Source organism: Aotus nancymaae, unplaced genomic scaffold, assembly GCF_030222135.1.
Source record: "Aotus nancymaae isolate 86718 unplaced genomic scaffold, 86718_ANA_hifiasm-v0.15.2.pri h1tg000039l, whole genome shotgun sequence".
In the NCBI taxonomy this organism is placed as follows: Eukaryota; Metazoa; Chordata; class Mammalia; order Primates; family Aotidae; genus Aotus; species Aotus nancymaae.
The window spans coordinates 10,636,019-10,656,533 of NW_026988453.1; the positions used below are offsets into that span (position 1 = coordinate 10,636,019).

The following is a 20,515-nucleotide window of genomic DNA, read 5'->3' on the forward strand; positions in this document are numbered from 1 at the left end:
TAGGGGCTGGGAATGCAGGAGCCAAACCTCTGAGACTGAAAACAAGAGGCCCTCTGAAAAGAGGGCCGGAGACGATTCAGTGGCAGGCATTCAAGTAAGAAAAACTCAAATATTGTTTCCAATAATGTCTAATGGCAAATACCGTGTAAGGGCCCAGGCAGTCCGGACAGCCTGCAGTGCCCCAGGATGAAACTAACCGTGAGGGCTGCTGGCCCACAGTGATGCCCTGCCTGGGCTCTGGACACGCCCTATCTCCTTGAAAGCCAACGGGCTGCCCCTGCGCACCGAGGCCCCGCCCAGTCGTCCTCCGATTGGCCCCACCACCCCTGTGCCGGGACTCAATTCCGCCCCGGGATAGCCCAGGCCACGCCCACCTGTCAAGTGGCCCTGGACACTTTTTAGTTTGGGGAGTGTTGTGTCCAATAACCAGACTCAGAAGGGACTTCCCTGCTCAGCTGGCTCCCGGTTTTTTGCTCACCTCCGGATAAATTACGGCGTCTTCCGCGACGCGCATGGCGCCTCCCAGCCGCGGCAAGCGTCCCTCTTCTTCCCGGCGTTTTCCTGGGTTGCTGCTGGCGGCCCTGGCGTTGCTGCTGTCCTCCTGCTCTGGTAGGATCCCGGGGCGGGTTCGCGCGTCAGCGGTGAAGCTAGAACTCTGCTGGATCAGCTGGGCAGGAGGCGCGGGGCGGGGCTGACCGTAGGTCCTGCCTGCTTGGGGTAGAGGGAGAGGCTGGCGTTCTCGAGGCCAGGGGCGCAGTGCGCACATCCCTGGGGTGTGTGGCGGGGGATGCGGGGACCATTTAGAGCCCGAGGTGAAGCTTGTTTGCTGGGGTGATGTGCGCGGCCGGCCTGTGCGCACAGGTGCGCAGGGTCTGGCTGCGCCCCCAACAAAAGCGTGCACCGTGTTTTGGGGATTGAGCCTAGTCCGCAAGGGGAGCGCGGACTGGGTGCCCCTGGTAAGGGCTTGCTTTGGAGTGCACGGGTGCGTGGGAGTGTTGCTAGGGCCCGTGCTGTGCCGGTGGTGAGAGTTTAACCTGTGTTCCCTGGGCGGGGCGGTTGGTGCCTTGGTGAGCGGGGTGTTCCTTAGCGCTTCGGCGGTATCCGCGAAAAGTGCTGCAGTGCGTCCGTCCTCTGTGCCCCATGGGCTGGGCTGGCATGAGCTGTGCTGGGCGACCAGGGGCCTGGCCTGGTGTTGTTGGGAGCGTGCTGTGTGCAAGTGGCCTGCCCTTCAGAGTTCACGGTGGGCAAGACAGCTCACTGTTTGCTTTGAATGGAGTGACCTTGGACTCTGGGGCTGGGGGGGCATGTTGGGTGAGAGCAGGTTCTCAGTGCCTGGGGTTAGAGAGGGTGGCAAGGGCGCGCCATGAGGTTTGTGCCTTCTGTGAACAGTCTCCGTGTTTCCTGAGATCGGATTGGTTTTTATTTTTAAGTGGCTGCTTTTTGGGGGGGTGGGTGTGTCATCGAGTCATCTTCCTGTTCCCAACCAATATAGATACTATCTGATTCCATTACCTAATGGCTTTTTGACATCATTTTCCTTCTTTTCATTAGTTTGAGTCATGTTTGAGAGATGTGAAGCAACCTAAAAAACGCTGGTAACCAAACCTAATGAGAAATTAGTATCCTAACAAAGGAAAGGAAATTATGTTAATCTGGTTTTCCCCTACAGCTCATAAACTAAAGCTGAAGCCCATCCCACTAAATTTGTTTTGTATTTCATTGAATGGAATCAATACTTTAAAAAATGCATACTAGGCTAAATCTTTCTCCATTGTGCCATAGAATGATTATTTTCAATATGAAATTTGTTACAATATATTCTTCACACTGTTTTGTGTTTGACAGCAGTGGACTTTGAGTACCAAATTTTTCGAATAGCTACTATGAGGCACATATTGTGCTGGGTGTTGTGGTCACGTGGATGAAAGGAGTCGGCCATGTTAACTATTAAACACAAAAAAGGTGATTGTTACCTGAGAGGTCCATGCAGAGGAGATTCCAGGGGAAGGTGACTGATCACTGCTTCACAGGGGAAGGCAGAAAATTCTTCCTGAAGGAGCTGATGGTTGGATTAAGGAAGATAAGAGTTGAGCAGGAGTCATAGCTACTGGCCAGGAAGGAAGGGTATTCAGAGCAGAGGAAGCAGTGTGAGCAAAGGACCAAGATGTGACACCAGTGGACTGCCAAGCTACTCAGTGTGGCAGAGTAGGGCAAAGGAGACAAGAAAGAAGGGAGAGGACTAAATCACAGGGTGAGTAATTCTGAAAAGCAACAGGCTCTTCCGGAATAAACAATCACCATCATAAATTCAGACTTGGCCATTAGTACCTGTCCTTTTAGGGCAGCTTGAATCTTTTGTTTGACTTGACACAACATGAATCCAAACTTGGGTTGTTTTAATTTCCCCAGGCACAGTAGCAGACGATTTCTTGAGGACATAATTGCAGACAGAGTTTGTCGGTGTCAGTATGGGGGAGCTCCACGTGAGTGGCAGTAATGGGAAGCAGTTTGGTAGTGGTTCAGCAGTGTGGCCCTGGGATCCTGGTAGATTGGCCTGCCTCCTAGGTCTGTCACCTAACTGGAATGTATTCTTGGGTTCTGATTGTGATGAGCTGGAAAAGTCTATAAGCTATGTTAGGAAGCCTTAGACATTATCCTGAGGTCACTGGAGAGCTATTGAAAGGTATCTGTCTTGGAAAAGCCTTGATTACTGTGTCACATAAATGTTGCTCTGGTATCAATGTGAAAAAATGAATTGAATGAAAGGTGACAAGATAGGTGTGGAGACCCATTCAGTTATGTCATGGTAATCCAGATAAAAAATGACAATGGCTTGAATGAAAAGTATAGAACTACACAGACTAAACAGGCATTTCAGTTGTGGAAACATAATTTGTTTGTTGGGTGTGTGTGTGTAAAGAATCAGAAGTGGCGCTTGGGCCTCTCTGTGTTGTTTGAGATAGTGTGACACCCAAGTAGAGCTGTGTGGGGAGGCAATTGAATATGTAGTTTTGGCAACCCAGCTAGAGATCTGGGATGGAGAGATACCCAGCTGGGAGGCAGTGGTAATGAAGTCACAGGAGTGTATACATTCACCCAGGGGGATCTGCAGAATGGAATCACAGGAAGTCCTCAAACAGACTCATCAGGGATATTAACTTGATATGAGCCAGAGGACAAACTGCAAACCAGAGTGGTGTGCTCTCCTAAAAGCCAAGAAGAGAGAACTTTTCAGCAGAAGTGAATGAGGACAGAGTGATCAGTGGTTCTCATGTTATCAAGAGGGTAGCTGAAACTATTGAGGAAGAGACTTTTAGGAGGCATTTAGCAAGGAGGAGGCCATGTAATGACTCGGAAAGTAGTTGAAGTGATTTTTGTAGACCTAGAAATGAGTGGGAAGTGAGAAATGAAATTGAAATATGTACATGTCAGAGTCTATGTTTTGTGAAAGCAAAAAAGGTTTTAAATAGATTGGATAGTGGGAGAAGGAGCAAGATGGTCAGGTTTTATTGCAGTTTCAGTTGTAGTCAGATACCATGAATTTCTGGTAATGCCAATCTGGGCAGGGCTGTGGGTATGCATGTACATTAGAGTTAATTTTTTGCAAGCAGGTGTGAATGTACAGAAATTGAGCAGTCAGTGGATCCAGTATAGATAATTAATTCACTTTACTGAAACTCATCTGGAACTTTGGAGAATTTTCTGACTGTACCTATCTTATGATATAATGCCATCTACTGATAAAGTATAGCTTAATATTATTTAAAAAGTATAGCTTAATATTAATTATAAAATATCTAGAAAAATAAGTCAAGATACTATTTTATGGAGGTAGGCATGTTTAATTTGCAAATCTCCATAGGAAGAAAATCCAGTGTTCTGAGCAAGAGAATAATTTTTTTTTTCTGAAATAAAGTCTCACTCTGTCACCCAGGCTGGAGTGCAGTAGCGCCATCTTGGCTCACTGCAACCTCAGCCTCCCGGGTATAGGCAATAGGTTTTTAAGGAAAACATCTGACACGTTTCCATATTTTCAACGTATTGCCTATAGGTGCATTGCAAGACATGATATATAAATAAAATATTGGACAATATATAGAGAATTTTAGAATTTAGAATATGACATGAAATGAAATATTTCACTTGATTAGAATTTTCTCGACCAGTCTCTCAATCTGAGGTAGGACAAAGATCCAGAGAATATGAAAAAACGTGCTCCTCAGAGATCGAAATAGATCTGTCTTCTTTGGTCCTTCCCCTAGAGAAGAGGCTTCTGCATTCTTTTGGCCCTTTAGACCTTTAGGCTTTTGCTTGATGTCTCCATCTTCTTATTTTACAAGCCCAGAGATGATTTCAGGAAGCTGAATTGCCACAGTGTTTCAGGACGAGCCTTAGACAGAACCCCTCAGACACTGGAGTGAGGAAGGAAGAGAATTTATTCAGCTAGCTATGGAGCATCCGTTGACTTGTGTCCAAAAAAGCCAAGCTCCCCAAAAAACAGTTTCTTTCCCTTTGTAAAGACATACAACCCAAGGGTGAGCAGAGGTAAAACTGTGTAATTACCCCTTGGCTGGACATCTGACCTTACAGTCTATGGCTTTCATTGATTTGCTAATTTACATTTAGTGCGTGCGGGAAGCGGGAAAGGGGAAGAGCTACAAAAGTTAAACAACGGCAGTAAATGACTCAGTGTCAGGGACATTCCTGATGGGGGTCTGGTTTATGCAAACACGGGGTACAAGACTCAGGGAAGGTCCTTGGGCAGCAGGAAAGACATTCTTTTGCAACATTTTCAAGGCTGATAGAAAACATAGGTACCAGTTACAGAGAGGGGAGTTATTCTCTCAGCCCTCGGGCCCCGCCGTGGCCAGGCCAGTGAGGTCGGCATCTCGCCTGACTACTGACTTCAGCTTTTTGCTATTTTACTTCTTTTACCAGCAAACAGCAGGCAGTAAATAAATGGCTCACCCCCACATTTCATCTCATTTCCCCGCTTTGAGACTCTCACTATTTTACTTTCTTAGTGGGAGTTCTCACCTTCATTCTCACTGTCAGAGTCTTCTTGTGAGACTGGTCAGTAGTGATTCACCTAATAAACTTGTGCTGAGGTTTTCTCCTGGACCAAGGTGGCAGTAAAGCATTTTACCATCTGAAGAAACAAGAGTATTAAACAAGGGAGCTATAAGCGTGCTCCTGTTACCAGCAGCACACCTATAGCAATGGTTTTGAGTCCTCCTATAGCCAGAAACCAGTGTCCAAACACAGACCCAGGGCCAAACCCATGCCAAACGTGCATGGGTACATGTGCTAGTTTTATCATGTCCCTTACAATTTTTTTAACTACCTGACCCTGGTCATCTATCTGTAGGCAGCAGTTGGTTAGGCTGAACTTTCCACACACCCCTCCTTCACCTGCCAGCAGATAATCTAAAGCCAGTCTATTCTGGCAGATGGCATTTCTCATCTGGGTTTCCTGCCAGGCCAGGATGGTTAGAGCCTGGCTAGTTTTGTTGGTTAGCATTTCCAGAACAGCTTGTAATCAAATGATTCGGTTAAGCACGTAAATTGGAGTACGATAACCCCACGAGCCATCTTCTGCCCAGGTGGCAGGCCCAGAGTACTGGGTTATTCTTTCGGGGGGCTACTCATCATCTTTCCAGTTGCCTATAACCAGGCTTCATTTATCTCGTGAGGTGTAGACAGGAAGCCCCAGAATCTCTCCAGTCTTGCTGGGTAGTAAAAAGAAGGAGGGCTTAATAGTACCAATAATACAACTACCTGTCCACTGTTCTGGCAGTTTGGTGTAGCTCTATGCCTACATATCCAGTATAAGCCAGGAGGTGCCACCCAGTCCCTGTGAAGTTCTGGGTGAGTCCAATCAGCCTGCAGACTGGGAAACTTTTGAAAGGGGTTAACTTCAGTTCAGTTTAAACTCCACCAAGCAGTTGTTCCACTGGTTCCACTGTACAGTTTTTGTCCTAAACAGTCTAGTTTTCCCACCAGGACTGTCATGCCTTTTCCTGTTCTGGCTAGGCAGTATTGCCCAATAATGGAAGTCTTTAAGACACAGAAGTTGTTACTCTGAGTTTTTTGTCCAGAAGTTACATCAGCAACTGGGACTACTGGCACAAGCTCGTGTGCCTCCCACAGCCACTGGTCTCCCATAGAGGTGTCTCCACATACATAACAAGAGTGTCCTTTTAAAGTTTTGGCCACGTTTTCAGCCAACTGGAAAAACAAGTTCTTTTCTCTCTTAGAAAGTTCTGGAACTACCTCATTTAGTACATCATAAAAAGTCTGAAACATCAGTTAGGGAGATTGCCTCTGGATTTCTCCCTAGATTAAAATGATAACTTGAGGATCCAGCCCTTTCCCGTCAATTCCCATGGACACATATTCCCGTTTCCTCCAACAGGTGTCTAGGGGGTTGGCGATTATTAGTTCTAAAGGATGTTAATGGCCAGAGGTGCAGGAGGAGTTACTTTTTCCTTTTTGGAGGCGGACTGGGTTGTTTTTATCTTTTTTCCAAGTGGCCCAAATAACACATCATCAGTAATCACAACGTCTGCACACTCCTAGCTCATGACAGATAGACTTATGTTCTGCCATATAGCTTCTTTCCCAACTAAGAGAGCCACACCCTAACCCCAGCTTGTTGCTATTAATGGCTGCACAGGCATTAAATTTTAAGGTAATCTGCTTAGGAATTCCCTTTTCCTCAGTCTTAGTAATTACTTTACTTGTATCACTTAGAAAGGGGCTGGTCCTTAACCTTATTTCGAATACTGTGGACACTGAAGGCTCAGATGGGTTATAACAAACATCAAGTTGCCCATTCCCTGGGCTGCACACCTTGTACTGAGTAGCCTTATATAAACAAGTTCCTTTTAGAATTTCAGTGCATTCATAATGGCCGTAAACAAGAGGACCTTTGTAATCTTTTGTCCCACCTTAGCGACCTTGTGTATACACTGGGAGCAATCTTTGGATTGGAGATTTACATTAATTAAGGTAGTAAGGACAGAAGTCCACAGTTCAAAAGAAGGAAGTACCTGTCCGTGCTGGAAATCCTCATGCTTCGGCTATGCGTAGACCAGTCAGCTCCCGGGGTGTGACTGGAGCAGGACTTGTTGTCTCAGCTCTCCTTAAGGTGATTTTGCACGTGTCATGGAGATCTGGCTTCACTTCCCAGCTTTCAGGTGCTGCAGGTTTCACACAGCTGTGATGGATCCACACAGGAATTCCCTCAACCTTCACGGAGGTTGGAGTGGTTAAGATGACAGTCTGGGGTCCTTCCACCTTGGCCGTAGGGGATCCACGTTCCAGTCCTCAATCCAAACTCAGTCACCTGGTGAGAAAGGGTGAACTGGGGAGAATAAGCTGACAGGACATTTTCATTAACCGATGATGACACTTTTTCTGCTACTTTCCCCAAGGCCCATAATTGCCAGTGGAGTTCAGTCTCTCCGAGTTCCTGGGGGGCTCCTGGGAGTCCTTGAAGGATGGGGAGAGGCCTATGGTGTAGGATTTCATAAGGGGAATATCCAGTTTTCTTAGAAGGAGTGCATCTAGTCTTAAACAAAACCATAGGGAGGACCTAGACATTTAATCCTGTTTCCTGACACACTTTCCCTAAGCTATTCTTAATAGTCCGATTCATTTGCTCCACTTTGCTTGAACTCTGAGACCGGTAGGCAGCATGTAACTTCCAGCTGATTCCCAGTATTTTTGCTGTGTTCTGTACCAGGTCAGCTACAAAGGCGGGCCCGTTATCTGAGCTGACTCGTAGGGGCAGTCCAAATCTAGGAATGATGTCTCTTAAAAGCACACCAGTTACTTCATGGGCTTGTTTAGTCTGCGTCAGGTAGGCTTCTACCCATCCAGAGTAGGTACATACCAGAACCAGCAGATACTGATTACCTCCACACTTGGGCATCTTGGTGAAGTCTACATGCGAGTCTTTAACGAGAACACTTCCATAAGCCTGAATTCCTGGTAGGACCGTTGGTCCTTGTCTGGCATTATGCTGCCTATCCGTCACACACCACTTGGTTACTGTTTTGGCTAGTGCAGACAAATGAGAGATGTAAAAATATCAGCCTAACAGTTTTTCAAGGGACTCTTGACCAAGATGGGAGGTTTCGTGGCCAGCCACTACCACTGCAGGTCCCAGCAGATGTGGTCCTGCAGCCCGTCCATCTGATAGGCATATCCATCCTCCCTCCATTTCTTTTCCACCTTCCGTTTGGAAGAAGCTTTTTTCCTCCTCAGAGTAGACTGGCACCAGGACAGGAGGAGCCTGGGGCAGTAGGGGAGCTGTGACTGAGCCCAGTAGGGAATGGATGCTGCTTTTCGGGCCTCTGCATCTGTACGAGCATTTCCTTGTGCTACTATGGTGGCATTTCGCTGGTGTCCCCGGCAGTGTATGACCACCACCTTCTGGGGCTTCCATGCTACCTCCAATAGCTGCAAAATTTCCTGTTGATACTTTATTTCTTTACCCCCAGAGTTAAACACACCCTTTTCCTTGTACAACGCCCCATACACTTAGAGAGTGAGGAATGCATACCAAGACTCAGTAAAGATGTTAACAATTTTTCCTTCACTCAGTTCTAGGGCACACATTAGGGCGATTAACTCTGTTCATTGTGCAGAGGTGCCCTGAGGCAGTGGCTTGGCCTCTGTAGTTGTGTCTAGAGTTACCACCGTATATCCAGCACACCGTTCTCCTTGGGGGCTGACAAAACTGCTCCCATCCATATACAGTTCCCAGTCTGCCTGTGCCCACAGTTGGTCCCACAGGTCTGGCTGACTAGTGTAGACTGAGTCCAGCACCTCTATACAATCTTGTGTCACCGGGTCCCCAGACACAGGGAGTAGGGTGGCCAGGTTTAGGGTATTACAAACTTCTATGGTTATGCGTGGGTTTTTGCACAACAAGCCCTGGTACCTGGTTAGCCTACCATTTGTAAGCCAATGGTGGCCCTTTGTGTTCATCAAGGTGACCACAGCATGAGGGGCTTTTATTTAAGTTTTGTTTAAGGTTAGCTTGTCTGCATCCTGTGCCAGCAGAGCAGTAGCCACTAGCACCTGTAGGCACAGGGGCCATCCTTTAGAAACCTCGTCCAGTTGTTTGGACAGGTACGCCACTGGTGGAGGCCATGGGCCTATGGCCTGGGTGAGGACCCCCACTGCCATCTTTTCTCATGCAGACACATACAGAGTGAAAGGCTTTGTTAAGTCTGGGAGCCCAAGGACCGAGGCGGACATCAGAGGGAGAAGGCCTGTCGTTGCTCTGGGTTCCACTTGAATGGCTCTGTGGCCTCATACAGAGGTTTGGCTAGGAATGCAAAGTTAGGACAGTTTGCAAAATCCCATGGTCCCCAAGAATTCTCAAACCTGTGTCCAGGTCTTCAGTATCAGCAAGCTGCTGATAACTTGTTTTCTCTCTGATCCCAGGCTGTGCTGTCCTTGCTGGATAGTAAATCCCAGAAAACGTACCTGTTGTTGGCAGATCTGGGCCTTTTTCTTGGAGACCATGTATCCACAACACTCCAGGTTTCTGAACAATGAGTCAGTTCCCCGGATACACCCGACTGCTGCTGAGTGTCCCAGCAAAAGTTCATCCACGTACTGAAGCAGAACACAGCCTAGGTCCTTGGCAGAAAAACTTTGAAGGTTCTGGGCCAGTGCTTCCCCGAAAATGGTTGGGGAGTTCTTAAACCCCTGGGGAAGTCAAGTCCAGGTGTACTGCATGGTTACACCTGACTCTGGATCTTCCCACTAGAAGGCAAACAGTTTCTGGCTCTCAGGGGCTAGCCAGATACTGAAGAAAGCATCTTTTAAGTTCAAGCAAGTGAACAAGCTAGCCTCAGCTGGTAGCAGTCCTAGCAACCTATAGAGGTTAGGAACCATGGGGTGTAAAGTCACCGTCACCTGGTTGACCAGACGCAAATCTGCACCAGCCGATAGTCCTTGGTGCCTGGTTTGGGGATGGGCAGGAGAGGTGTATTCCAAGGAGACTGGCAAGAAACTATGATTCCAAATACTTTCAATCATCTGAGATGGACTTGGATTCCCTCGAGGGCCTCCCTCGGAACTGGGTGCTGTCTGTCTTGTCTAACTGGCTGTGCCTCTGGCTTCACTTTGATAACCACCGGGGCCTGGTTCACAGCTAGTCCCAAAGGGTTGTCTTCTGCCCAGACCTGTGGCCATTGCTTGGCCAGGGAAGGTTTTATCCCCTGGCCAGGTTCAGTTAAGAAAAGCCTCCATTCTTCTTCCCGTGGGACTGCGAGAGCCATTATGACCACTGTTTGAGGCAATTTTAACTGTAAGGAACCCTGGTTTGTAAAAGTGATGGTGGCTCTTAGTTTGCTTAACAGGTCCCCTCCCAACAGAGGCAGTGGGCAGTCTGGCATGTACAAGAACTGATGCATAATTTCATGGCCCCCTACAGAGCAGGTTTGTGGTAAGCAGAAGGCCTGTTTCTCTGAAACTCCAGTTGCTCCAATTATATCTATTGTCTTGCTGGACAAAGGGGCTCTTGGCTGAGTTACCACCAAATGCTCAGCCCCAGAATCGACAAGGAACTCAATGTCTCTGGCCCCTACTGTCATCCTGACCATGGGCTCCTTGGGGGCAGAAGAGCCCAGTCCCCATCAGTCCAGCAACCCTTCTGCCAGGTTGAACACAGGTGCGTCTTCCTTTCCTGAGGCCTCTTGACCGGACATTCCTGCTTTTTCTTTAACTGAGGGCACTTAACCTTCTAGTGTCCTATCTCCTTGCAATAGGCACACTGGTTTTTCTGCAAGGGCAGCTGGCCAGACTGAGTCTTTTTACTCGGGCCCCCCTTTCCCTGCCCTCTGAGAGGGGGCCTCCCCATGGCTGTGGCTCAGCATTTCGTCTGGCTTGTCGCTCATTCTCTCTGCGGGCCTCTCTGCAGCTCACCACTTCCTGGTTTACAAAAACCTGGGGTGTTATCTCCAACAACTGAGAAGTACTCATAGCTGCAAACCTAGCCTGCTTCTGAAGCTTTCTTTTGGTGCTCTCAGCACTTTGGCTAACTAGGACCATGTTAACCATTTGCTGATTTTCAGGGCTCTCTGGTCAAATGGGGTGTACATTTGGAAAGCCTTGCACAGTCTCTCAAAGAAATGGCCAGGGCTCTCATCCTTTTCTTGCATAACTTCTGACACCTTGTTAAGCTTGGTACCTTCTGGGCTTCCTTGTTTAGTCCTTCCATGAGAGCTTCCCTATATTGGATTAGCCTTTCCATGCCCTCTCACTCATTGGGGTCCCAATGGGGATCCATCCTGAGCAATTCACTCTAAGGTACTCCTGGGGCTTCTGAAATTTGTCTGGGATGTGTTCCTCCAGCCACTTAATTGCTGCCTGAAGCACTCTCCACCTCTCATCTGTATTAAAGAGGTACCTGTCCTTTTAGGGCAGCTTGAGCCTTTTGTTTGACTTAGGACAACATGAATCCAAACTTGGGTTGTTTTCATTTCCCCAGGCACAGTAGCAGCAATTTCTTGAGTACCTAACTGGAGATAGAATTTGACAGTGTCAGCATTTTTTGAGCACCTGCAGAGTGGGTAGAGTGCAGTAGAAAAAGAAGAACATGGTCCTTGAACCCCAGGAACGTGCCTTCTAAGAGAAGACAGCCTGAAGTGACAAGCTGTCAGAAGTCAGTGTTTCAAACTATGGAAGAACAATCTGAGTAGAGTGCTATGGTACTGAAGAAGACTTCTTAATGGAGAAATTACTTTTGAAACAAATTTAGAAAAATCTGGGGAAAGTTTGATCTTGTATTATAAGAAATCTAAGAGTTCTGGCCATGGTAATGGTAGACTGTAACAGACAACCCTCTCACCAATAAAAATGATAAAACTCTGGATTAAAAAAAAAATTTTTTTAAAGACCAAATGTTTAAGGCACTGGAGAGTGACCAAAAGTATGAAGACCCTGCAGAAGACTTACCCATTTAAAGAAAGAAATGACTGAATAACAGTGATTTAAAAGTATGTACTTCCCAAGTACACATGAAACATTTTCCAAAGTAGAGCATATTCTAGACAATAAAATAATTTTTAACAAATTCAAAAAATTGAAATCATTCAAAATATATTATCTCATCACAACAGAATGAAAGTAGGAATCAATAACAAAGCCAATCCCCAAAGAATTGAAAAGCATACAAGACACTTCTACATAGAAGTAGCAGGGAAATTAGAAAGTGTTTTGAATTGAATACAAACACAACATATCAAAATATCCAAATACATAGGATATAGCTAAAGCATTGCTTACAGGCGAGTGTATAGCATAACATACTTATGTTAGAAAAAAAGACAAGTCTCAAATCAATAATCTAATTTTCCACCTTGAGAATCTAAAAAAGAAGAGCAAATTAAATCCAAACTAGCAGATATAAGAAAATAATATAGACTCAAAATCAATGAAATTCAGAAGAGATAAAAAGAAATAATCAATGAAACCGAGAGTTGCTACTTGGAGATCAGGAAAATGTGTAAACCGATAGCCAGACTGGCCAAGAAAAGAAAAGACACAAATTAATCAATACTGAGAATGAGAGAAGTAGCAGCCAGGCGCACCTCCTAGCCAGCTTGAAGACCCCTCACTCCCGCAGCCGGCAGGAGCAGTCATTCTCGGACTCGGACTTTCAGAAGCTCCAACTTTACCACTTGCTGGTGGAGCCCAACCACTGCTGCAGAGTCCTCATCGCCAACACGTCTGGCAGATCCAAGAGGAGATGGCCCAGGATGGGACGTGGTGAACTGCGACCCCCGAGAGTGCTGGGCGCGCGCCGCTCCACTGCCTGGTTTCTCACTTTAAAACAACCTGCTGGGGCCCGGCGCGGTGGCTCAGGCCTGTAATCCCAGCACTTTGGGAGGCCGAGGCGGGTGGATCACGAGGTCAAGAGATCGAGACCATCTTGGTCAACATGGTGAAACCCCGTCTCTACTAAAAATACAAAAAATTAGCTGGGCACGGTGGCGCGTGCCTGTAATCCCAGCTACTCAGGAGGCTGAGGCAGGAGAATTGCCTGAACCCAGGAGGCGGAGGTTGCGGTGAGCCGAGATCGCGCCATTGTACTCCAGCGTGGGTAACAAGAGCGAAACGCCGTCTCAAAAAAAAAAAACAACACCTGCTCTTGTGGTAATGAATCCAAGCCCAAAAGGATGAGAACTCACTCCCTCAAGAATTAATGAAGACCATCTAGAAAGGCATTATCCCTCTTAATGACTTAATCATTTCTTAAAGGCCCCACTACCTCTCACTGCCTGGTTTCTACAGAGATCCTGCGCCGGTGGCTTGTGCCCACCACGCGGGAGCCAGAGGTGGCGCGCCATGCCCCATGCTTTGGAGACTGCTGCACAATTGTCTGTGACAGTAACAGTACTTGGGATTCCCCAGTTCCAAAGTGTGTTAAAGGCACAAAGGTTGTCTTTTGTCCAACTTGGTTTGTTGCTGCTGCTGTTCGTTTTAGACTTTATTTCTTTGATATTAACTATCAGTCATACACAATAACTGAAAAGGAACAATTTTGGTATTTAACTCTGTCTTGTATTCATTTCTGTGCCAGATGTATGACATGAAATTCACATAAAATTCTGCCGTTGTGATTTTCTGTGCTTTTCTAGGGTTCTCAGCATGTTATGTACATTGGATGGATACATACTTTCTCTTGTTTCAATAATTTTATGTCTAAAAAGTGGATTACAACAACTTTTGGGGGTGAATTGAAACACAGGCATTTTTAAGTAAGTCAAGAATGGTATAATTCATATAAACAAAATGAGAAACTCCCAAGTGATTGATCTTCTAATGTTATTTTATTTCCTGGAGTGTCTCCTTCTAGTACAAAACCTCCAACTTTAAGTCATTCAGGTTTAGTAGCTTCTTCCTTATATTTCTCAAAAATCTTGTAAATTCCTGGAGAAAATGCCAGCAATAACTCCCAAGTATTTGATCCAATCTACATTATTATTTTATTTTCCAGTGTCGACTTCTCCCACTACAAAATCTCCAACTTCCATTGTCTCAGGTTTAGTAACTACCTGCTTATATTTTTTCAAAAATCCTTTAAATTCTAGGTGATTTTTTAAAAAATCCTTCAAATTCCTGGTGATGTCCACTCATTCATGATTTTTAGTGATGAAAGAAGGGGGACATTCGCATAGTCATTTTAGTTGTTATACATAGTGATTCTAAAATTATTTGCCATAGTTCACAGATATAAATGGGAGTGTGACCTTCAGAAAGTTATTCAAATTTTAAATGTGTTTATACATATATAAACTGATTTAGTACCTTCCTTATTGGTTATTAGTAAGGTTTACCTGGGATACATATAATGCATTTAGCACAGTGCCCAGTATATAGTGAGCTCTTAGAGCTAGCTTATATGATTTATTCAACATTTAATGCTGGGAAAGAGGAAGGTCCACGTATGTTTGCTAATATGTTTGTTTGCTAATACACATGTTTGTTTGTTAATATGTATGTTTTGTGTCATCAACTTCACTATTTTATTCCTTTCAGAAGTGATCTGTTGACACTTTTACTGAGAATGTTTCTATTGCAGGACTCTCATTTTCTAGAATGCAACCAGTTTGAGTATTCTCTTACGGTTCTGGAGGCCAATGCCTAAAATAGATCCATAGGGCTGTGTTCCTTCTGGAGGCTTCAGGGGAGCAGAGGTTTTCTTTCTCTTTCCAGCTCCCAGGGGCTGCCTCCATCCTTTAGCTCATGGCCTCCTTCCTCTGCCTTCCAGGCCAACAGCATAGCATTTTCAAATATCCTTCTTCTGTCTGCTTTAACCCTCTTGCCTCCCTTTTATAAGGACCCTTGTGATTACATTTAAGGCCCACCTAGATAACCCAGGATAATCTGCCCATCTCAAGATTCTTAACCACATCTGCAAAGCCCTTTTACCTTTACAGGCAACATTCACAGGTTCAGGGATCAGAACATGGGTATCTTTGAGAGGTCATTACTCAGCCTCCCACACCTTTCCACATAGATTCTCAAAGTTCTAGCTGAGCCTGGTGAGGGAGTTCATTACCATTAGGGTCCAGTTGAGTAGCAAGTGCTTCCTTTAAGAGAAAAGGTGAAAGTTGTCCACTTAATAAAGAAAGAAAAAAATTGTATGTTGAAGTTGCTAAGATCTAAGGTAAGAAGGAATCTTCTGTCAATGAAATTGTGAAGAAGGAAAAAGAAATCTGTGCTAGTTTTGCTGTCACACTTCAAACTGCAAAAGTTACCACCACAGTGCATGCTAAGTGCTTAGTTAAGAGGGGAAAGGCATTAAATTTGTGGGTGGCAGATGTGAACTAGTGATGAGGTTTGGTACTACCTGAGACTTCAGGTATCCACTGATGTCTTGAAACATGTCCCCACAGGTAAGGGGTGACTACTGTACATTTAAAGTAAGAATTTATATATTGGAGACTGAATCTCCCATCTTATTATTGGTTTTTTATTTGTCCCACAAATAAAGCAAACAAAGTAAAGTTTTAGGCAAGATTCATTTCCAGAGATAGAGGCTATTATGAAAAAGAAGGTTTCTCTACCATAAAATACAGCAATTTAAAGTTTTATAATCCCAATAACCTCAAAATATATAAAGTAAAAGATGGACAACATTATAAAAATAAATAGACAAATGTACAATGAATAAAATATTTTAACACAACTCACTTAGTATCTGGTAAAACAAGTAGTCCTCCCAAATCAGTAAGTATCTAGAAGCTCTGAATAAATATGAACTGACTGGATTCACTGACAGATACGTTTGGCTTTCTGTCCCCACCCAAATCTTATGTTGAATTATAATCCCCAGGGTTTGAAGCAGGGCCTTACCGGAGGGGCCTGGATCAAGGGGGTGGTTTCTAATGTTTTAGCACCACCCACCTTGTGCCATCTGGTGATAGAGTTCTCACCAGATCTGGTTGTTTAAACGTATGTAGCACCTGCCCCTTCACTCTTTTCCTCTGCTTTGGCCGTGTGAAGACCACGCTGGCTTCCCCTTCACCTTCCCATGATCGTAAGTTTCCTGAGGCCTCCCTAGTCATGCTTCCTGTATGGCCTGCAGAACTGTGAGTCGATTAAATCTCTTTTCTTTATAAATTACCCAGTCTATAGCAGTGCAAGAACTGACTAATACACTGACGTACCCACAGCACTATACTACTACTGCAGTACACACATATTTTACGAGTGCACATGCTACTGCTACGACAGTTGACCATATGCTGCGCCGTAAAACAAGCCTCGCTCAATTTCAGAACAACAATGGATAATAAATATAACAGCTGAAATTCCTCAAATGTTTGTAAATTATGCAAAACACTTCTAAATAAACCATGAGTCAATGAAAAAATCACAATAGAAACTATCAAATATTTTAAACTAAAAAAAAAATACAGCACATCAAAACTTGTAACATGCAGCTAAATCTACGCTTAGAATAAAAATAGTAGTCACACTTATTTTAGAAATTATGGCAAGATGATAAGTTTTTAAAATCTCAGTAGTCATCACAAGAAATTATCATTTTTTTAAAGAACAGAACAGCAAGTAAATTTAAAGAAAACAGTAATAAGAATAAAAAATAAAATAAGAGCGGACACAACAAAGCCAAAAGTTTATTCTTTTAAATCTAATAAAATTGTCCTCTGGCCTCAATCTACCCTGCATAATTTGAATTAATTAGTAGAAGGTGTGGGAAGGAATCAAAACAAAAAAAAAAGAGATTTCCAAAAGCTAAAGCAAAATGCTATTTTTTTCAACAGATATATCTCCTTGATTAGATACTGTTTGACTCCAACTGTAATTTTTGTTACTTTTTAGGTTAAATCTACCAGGCCTTAAGGGGCCTAGCTGAGTCTAGTATTTAATTTGAAATATCTATGAGAAAATACGTGCTTCTTTATGGTATACCTTTAATTGTTGAGCTTTGTTTGCTCTGTGTGCTCAGACTTCCAACACTAGTGACTACTACTGAGGGCCAAAGAGGAGGCGTGTAGTCCCGCTGGATCCGAGTGCCCACTGAGCATGAAGGGGGATGGTAAAATGCACGAGTGCCTCTTGTTACAAGGAAGTATGAGAAATGAGGATGGGAGAGACAAAGCCACAGCACAGGCACTGACTGGTTAACTAAAATCTGAATCTGTGAATTTCAGCTTCCCCTTTAGTGAAAGATGATATAAATGGCTTAGTTGCCTTCAAACTAGCAGAAACTTTTTAAATGGATGGATGCTGATTCTTTTATAGAGCCCATTTCTAAGTCATCTTTTAAACCAGGGGTCCTTAACCCCTTGGCCATGGACCAGTAGTGGCCTGTGGCCTGTTAGGAACTGGGCAGCCCAGTATGAGGTGAGCTACCAAGCATTACTGCCTGAGCTCCACCTCCTGTCAGATCAGTGGTGGCGTTAGATTCTCATAGAAGTGCAAACCCTACTGTGAACTGTGCATATGAGGGATCTGGGTTGCATGCTCCCTATGAGAATTTAATGCCTGATGATCTGAGTGGAACAGTTTCATCTCAAAACCATTCCCCTGCACCCTCCATTCATTGAAAAATTGCCTTCCACAAAACCAGTCCCAGGTGCCAAAAAGGTTGGGAACACTGTTTTAAAGGAATCAATATCTTTGCTATTATTATTATTATTATTAAGATGGAGTCTTGCTCTTTCGCCCAGGTTGGGGTGCAGTGGCACCATCTTGGCTCACTGTAACCTCTGCCTCCTGGGTTCAAGTGATTCTCCTGCCTCAGCCTCCTGAGTAGCTGGGACCACAGGCACATGTTACCATGCTCTACTAATTTTTTGTATTTTCAGTAGGAACGGGGTTTCACCATTTTGGCCAGACTGAACTCAAACTCCTGACCTCAAGTGATTCACCCACCTCAGCCTCCCAAAGTGCTGGAATTACAGGCATGAGCCACTACACCCAGCTCCCTTGGCTATTATTGAAGTATTCTTTTTCTTTTGTGATCACATCTATGAAGTATATTGGAGAGAAAGAGGAAGTAGAATGAGAATTTTGACATGGCACGGTGGTTTATACCTGTAATCCCAGCACTTTGGGAGGCTGAGCTGGGCAGATCACCTGAGGTCAGGAGTTCGAGACCAGCCTGGCCTACATGGGAAACCTAATCTCTACTAAAAATATGAAAATTAGCTGGACGTGGTGGCAGGTGCCTGTAATCCTATCTACACAGGAAGCTGAGGTGGGGAGAATTGCTTGAACCTGTGAGGCAGAGGTTGCAGTGAGCCGAGATTGTGCCACTACACTCCAGCCTGGGTGACAGAGCCAGACTTTGTCTCAAAAAAAAAAAGAATGGTATTTTCTCCATTGACTTCGATGCTGCTGTGGTCTTCATCCCCAGATCAATGCAATGCTCCTGAATGGCTTCCATTTGCCAGGCCTATCAACCTAACTGATAAGTCTGAGTTTCCCGTTGGGACGTATTTGAAATATGAATGCCGCCCTGGTTATAATGGAAGACCATTTTCTATCATCTGCCTAAAAAACTCAGTCTGGAAAAGTCCTAAGGACAGGTGCAGACGTAAGTAACTCTGGAGTGGGAACCCCTCTGTTAGTCACACATCTGTAAGATCTGATTCAGTTTGTTCAAATTTTGTAACTGAGTTACATATGACAATTAGTTTACCAAGGTGCAATACATATGAGAATAATTCTTGTAGATTACACCTTGTTAAATGGCTTTGAGTTCCTGGTGCCTTCATTACAGGTTTATTTCATGAGAAACAGTCATTGCAGGACATGATTGAGGGAAAATCCCATCCACTAGGCATCTCCCATTTTCATGACTAAAATTAAGTAAAGAATGACTGGGACAAGAAAGATAAGTGGATTAAATAACCAAAAGATGAGACAATCTTGGGCTTTGAGATCTTTGGATTATGGCAATTGAAGTGAATTACAGATAATAAGTTTATTTTTCTGGGAGGCATAATATGGGGATGAAACAGATCTGAACAGGAAGTTTTTTTGAAAGGGAGCTGATCCTGAAGCAGTCTGGCGAGTTTCCTCAACGTGGCAAAATCTATGGAACTATCAGAACTGCATGTATTCTTCAGTAAGCTATAGGCAGGTTGAGACCTTATATACGAAAACAAATATTCCAGTTCACTCTACTTGGCTCCAAAATTCTGTTTCTTCCTGTAGGTAGATCATGTCGTAATCCTTCAGAACCTGTGAATGGCATGGTGCATGTGATCAAAGACATTAAATTTGGATCCCAAATTAATTATTCTTGTAATAAAGGGTGAGTTGGCAGCAACATCTCTTGGTTCAAGAGTTCTAGCATAGCCATACTGCCTTCTAGTCACATCTCAGAAAGGACAACTAAGCTATTAACATCTTCTCTTCAAAGGCTTGAACACAGGTGTTTAGCTCCTAACTGAAATGAACAAAGGTATGACAAGATCGGGGGAAAATCATCCGTATCCTTGCTGGAAACCAAGGCAGTGCATATATGAAAAGTGTGGCATTCATTGGGTGGGAAGGAAGAAAATGGGGGAAGATTACAGTCAAAGCACACAAACAGCCCTAACCCAGGGCCGGATGAAAGAGCAGGCCATTGAGCAGCTGTGTGAGAGAAATCTTAATGGTCATAGCACAAGTAGTTTGCTAGGACTGCTGTAACCGAGTACTCCAAAACCGGCGGCTTAATACAAATGAAGTTTTTGAAGTTCTGTTCTGGAGGCTGGAAGTCCAAAATCAAGGTGTTGGCAGAGCCATGCTCGCTCCAAAACCTGTAGAAGTGGATCCCTCTTTGCTTTTTCAGCTTCAGGAGCCCCAGGCCTTCCTTGGCGTGTGGTAGCAGAACTCCAATTTCTGTCTCTGTCCTCACATGGCCGTCTCCCCTCTGGGACTGTGTCTGCACATGCTGTTCTCCTGTCTGTGCATGTCTGTGTCTGAAGTTCTCTCTTTCAATAAGGACACCAGTCATGTTGGATAAGGGACCACACTAACGACCTCATCTGAACTTGATTGCCTCTGCAAAGAGCATATTTCCAAATAAGGTCACACTAACAGGAACTAGGGATTAAAACGTCTATATATTTCAGGGGTGAGGGGGACACAATTCTCATTCATTGCTGGTAAGAATGCAAAATGGTACCATAACTTTGAAAGACGGTTTGGCATTTTTTTTTTTAAATAAAACTAAACATACTCTACCTTATTATCTAGCAGTTATCCTCCTTGGTATTTATCCAAAGAATTGAAATCTCATGTTCACACACACACACAAATCTGCACACAGATGTTTATAACAGCTTTATCCATAATTCCCAAAACTTGGAAGCAATCAAGGTGTCCTTTAGCAAGAGAATGGTTAAACTGGGTACATCCATACAATAGAATATTATTCAATACCAAAAAGAAATGAGCTACTGAGGCCGGGCATGGTGGCTTATGCCTGTAATCCTAGCACTTTGGGAGGCTGAGGTGGGTGGAT

The 20,515-nt window shown here is 44.4% G+C and overlaps 1 protein-coding gene and 2 long non-coding RNA genes across 3 annotated transcripts in view; 1 reads left to right on the top strand and 2 right to left on the bottom strand.

Moving 5' to 3' along the window:
• LOC105721912 (complement receptor type 1) overlaps nucleotides 1-20,515 on the top strand; it is a 168,073-nt gene that overhangs the window by 71,635 nt on the left and 75,923 nt on the right. The window contains exons 14-16 of the mRNA XM_064360317.1: nucleotides 6,499-6,510; nucleotides 18,416-18,599; nucleotides 19,223-19,318. Of these exons, the coding sequence (XP_064216387.1) occupies nucleotides 6,499-6,510; nucleotides 18,416-18,599; nucleotides 19,223-19,318 (292 nt within the window). The remainder of the gene's footprint in view (nucleotides 1-6,498; nucleotides 6,511-18,415; nucleotides 18,600-19,222; nucleotides 19,319-20,515) is intronic.
• Nucleotides 4,342-12,663, bottom strand: LOC135268223 (uncharacterized). Its single transcript, XR_010336502.1, has 4 exons — nucleotides 9,502-12,663; nucleotides 7,053-7,348; nucleotides 5,038-5,149; nucleotides 4,342-4,412 (listed from the first exon to the last, which is right to left on the bottom strand). It is a non-coding gene; the product is annotated as an uncharacterized LOC135268223 (long non-coding RNA).
• LOC135268226 (uncharacterized) overlaps nucleotides 19,088-20,515 on the bottom strand; it is an 82,080-nt gene continuing 80,652 nt past the window's right edge. The window contains exon 3 of the long non-coding RNA XR_010336505.1: nucleotides 19,088-20,052. This is a non-coding gene — a long non-coding RNA (uncharacterized LOC135268226). The remainder of the gene's footprint in view (nucleotides 20,053-20,515) is intronic.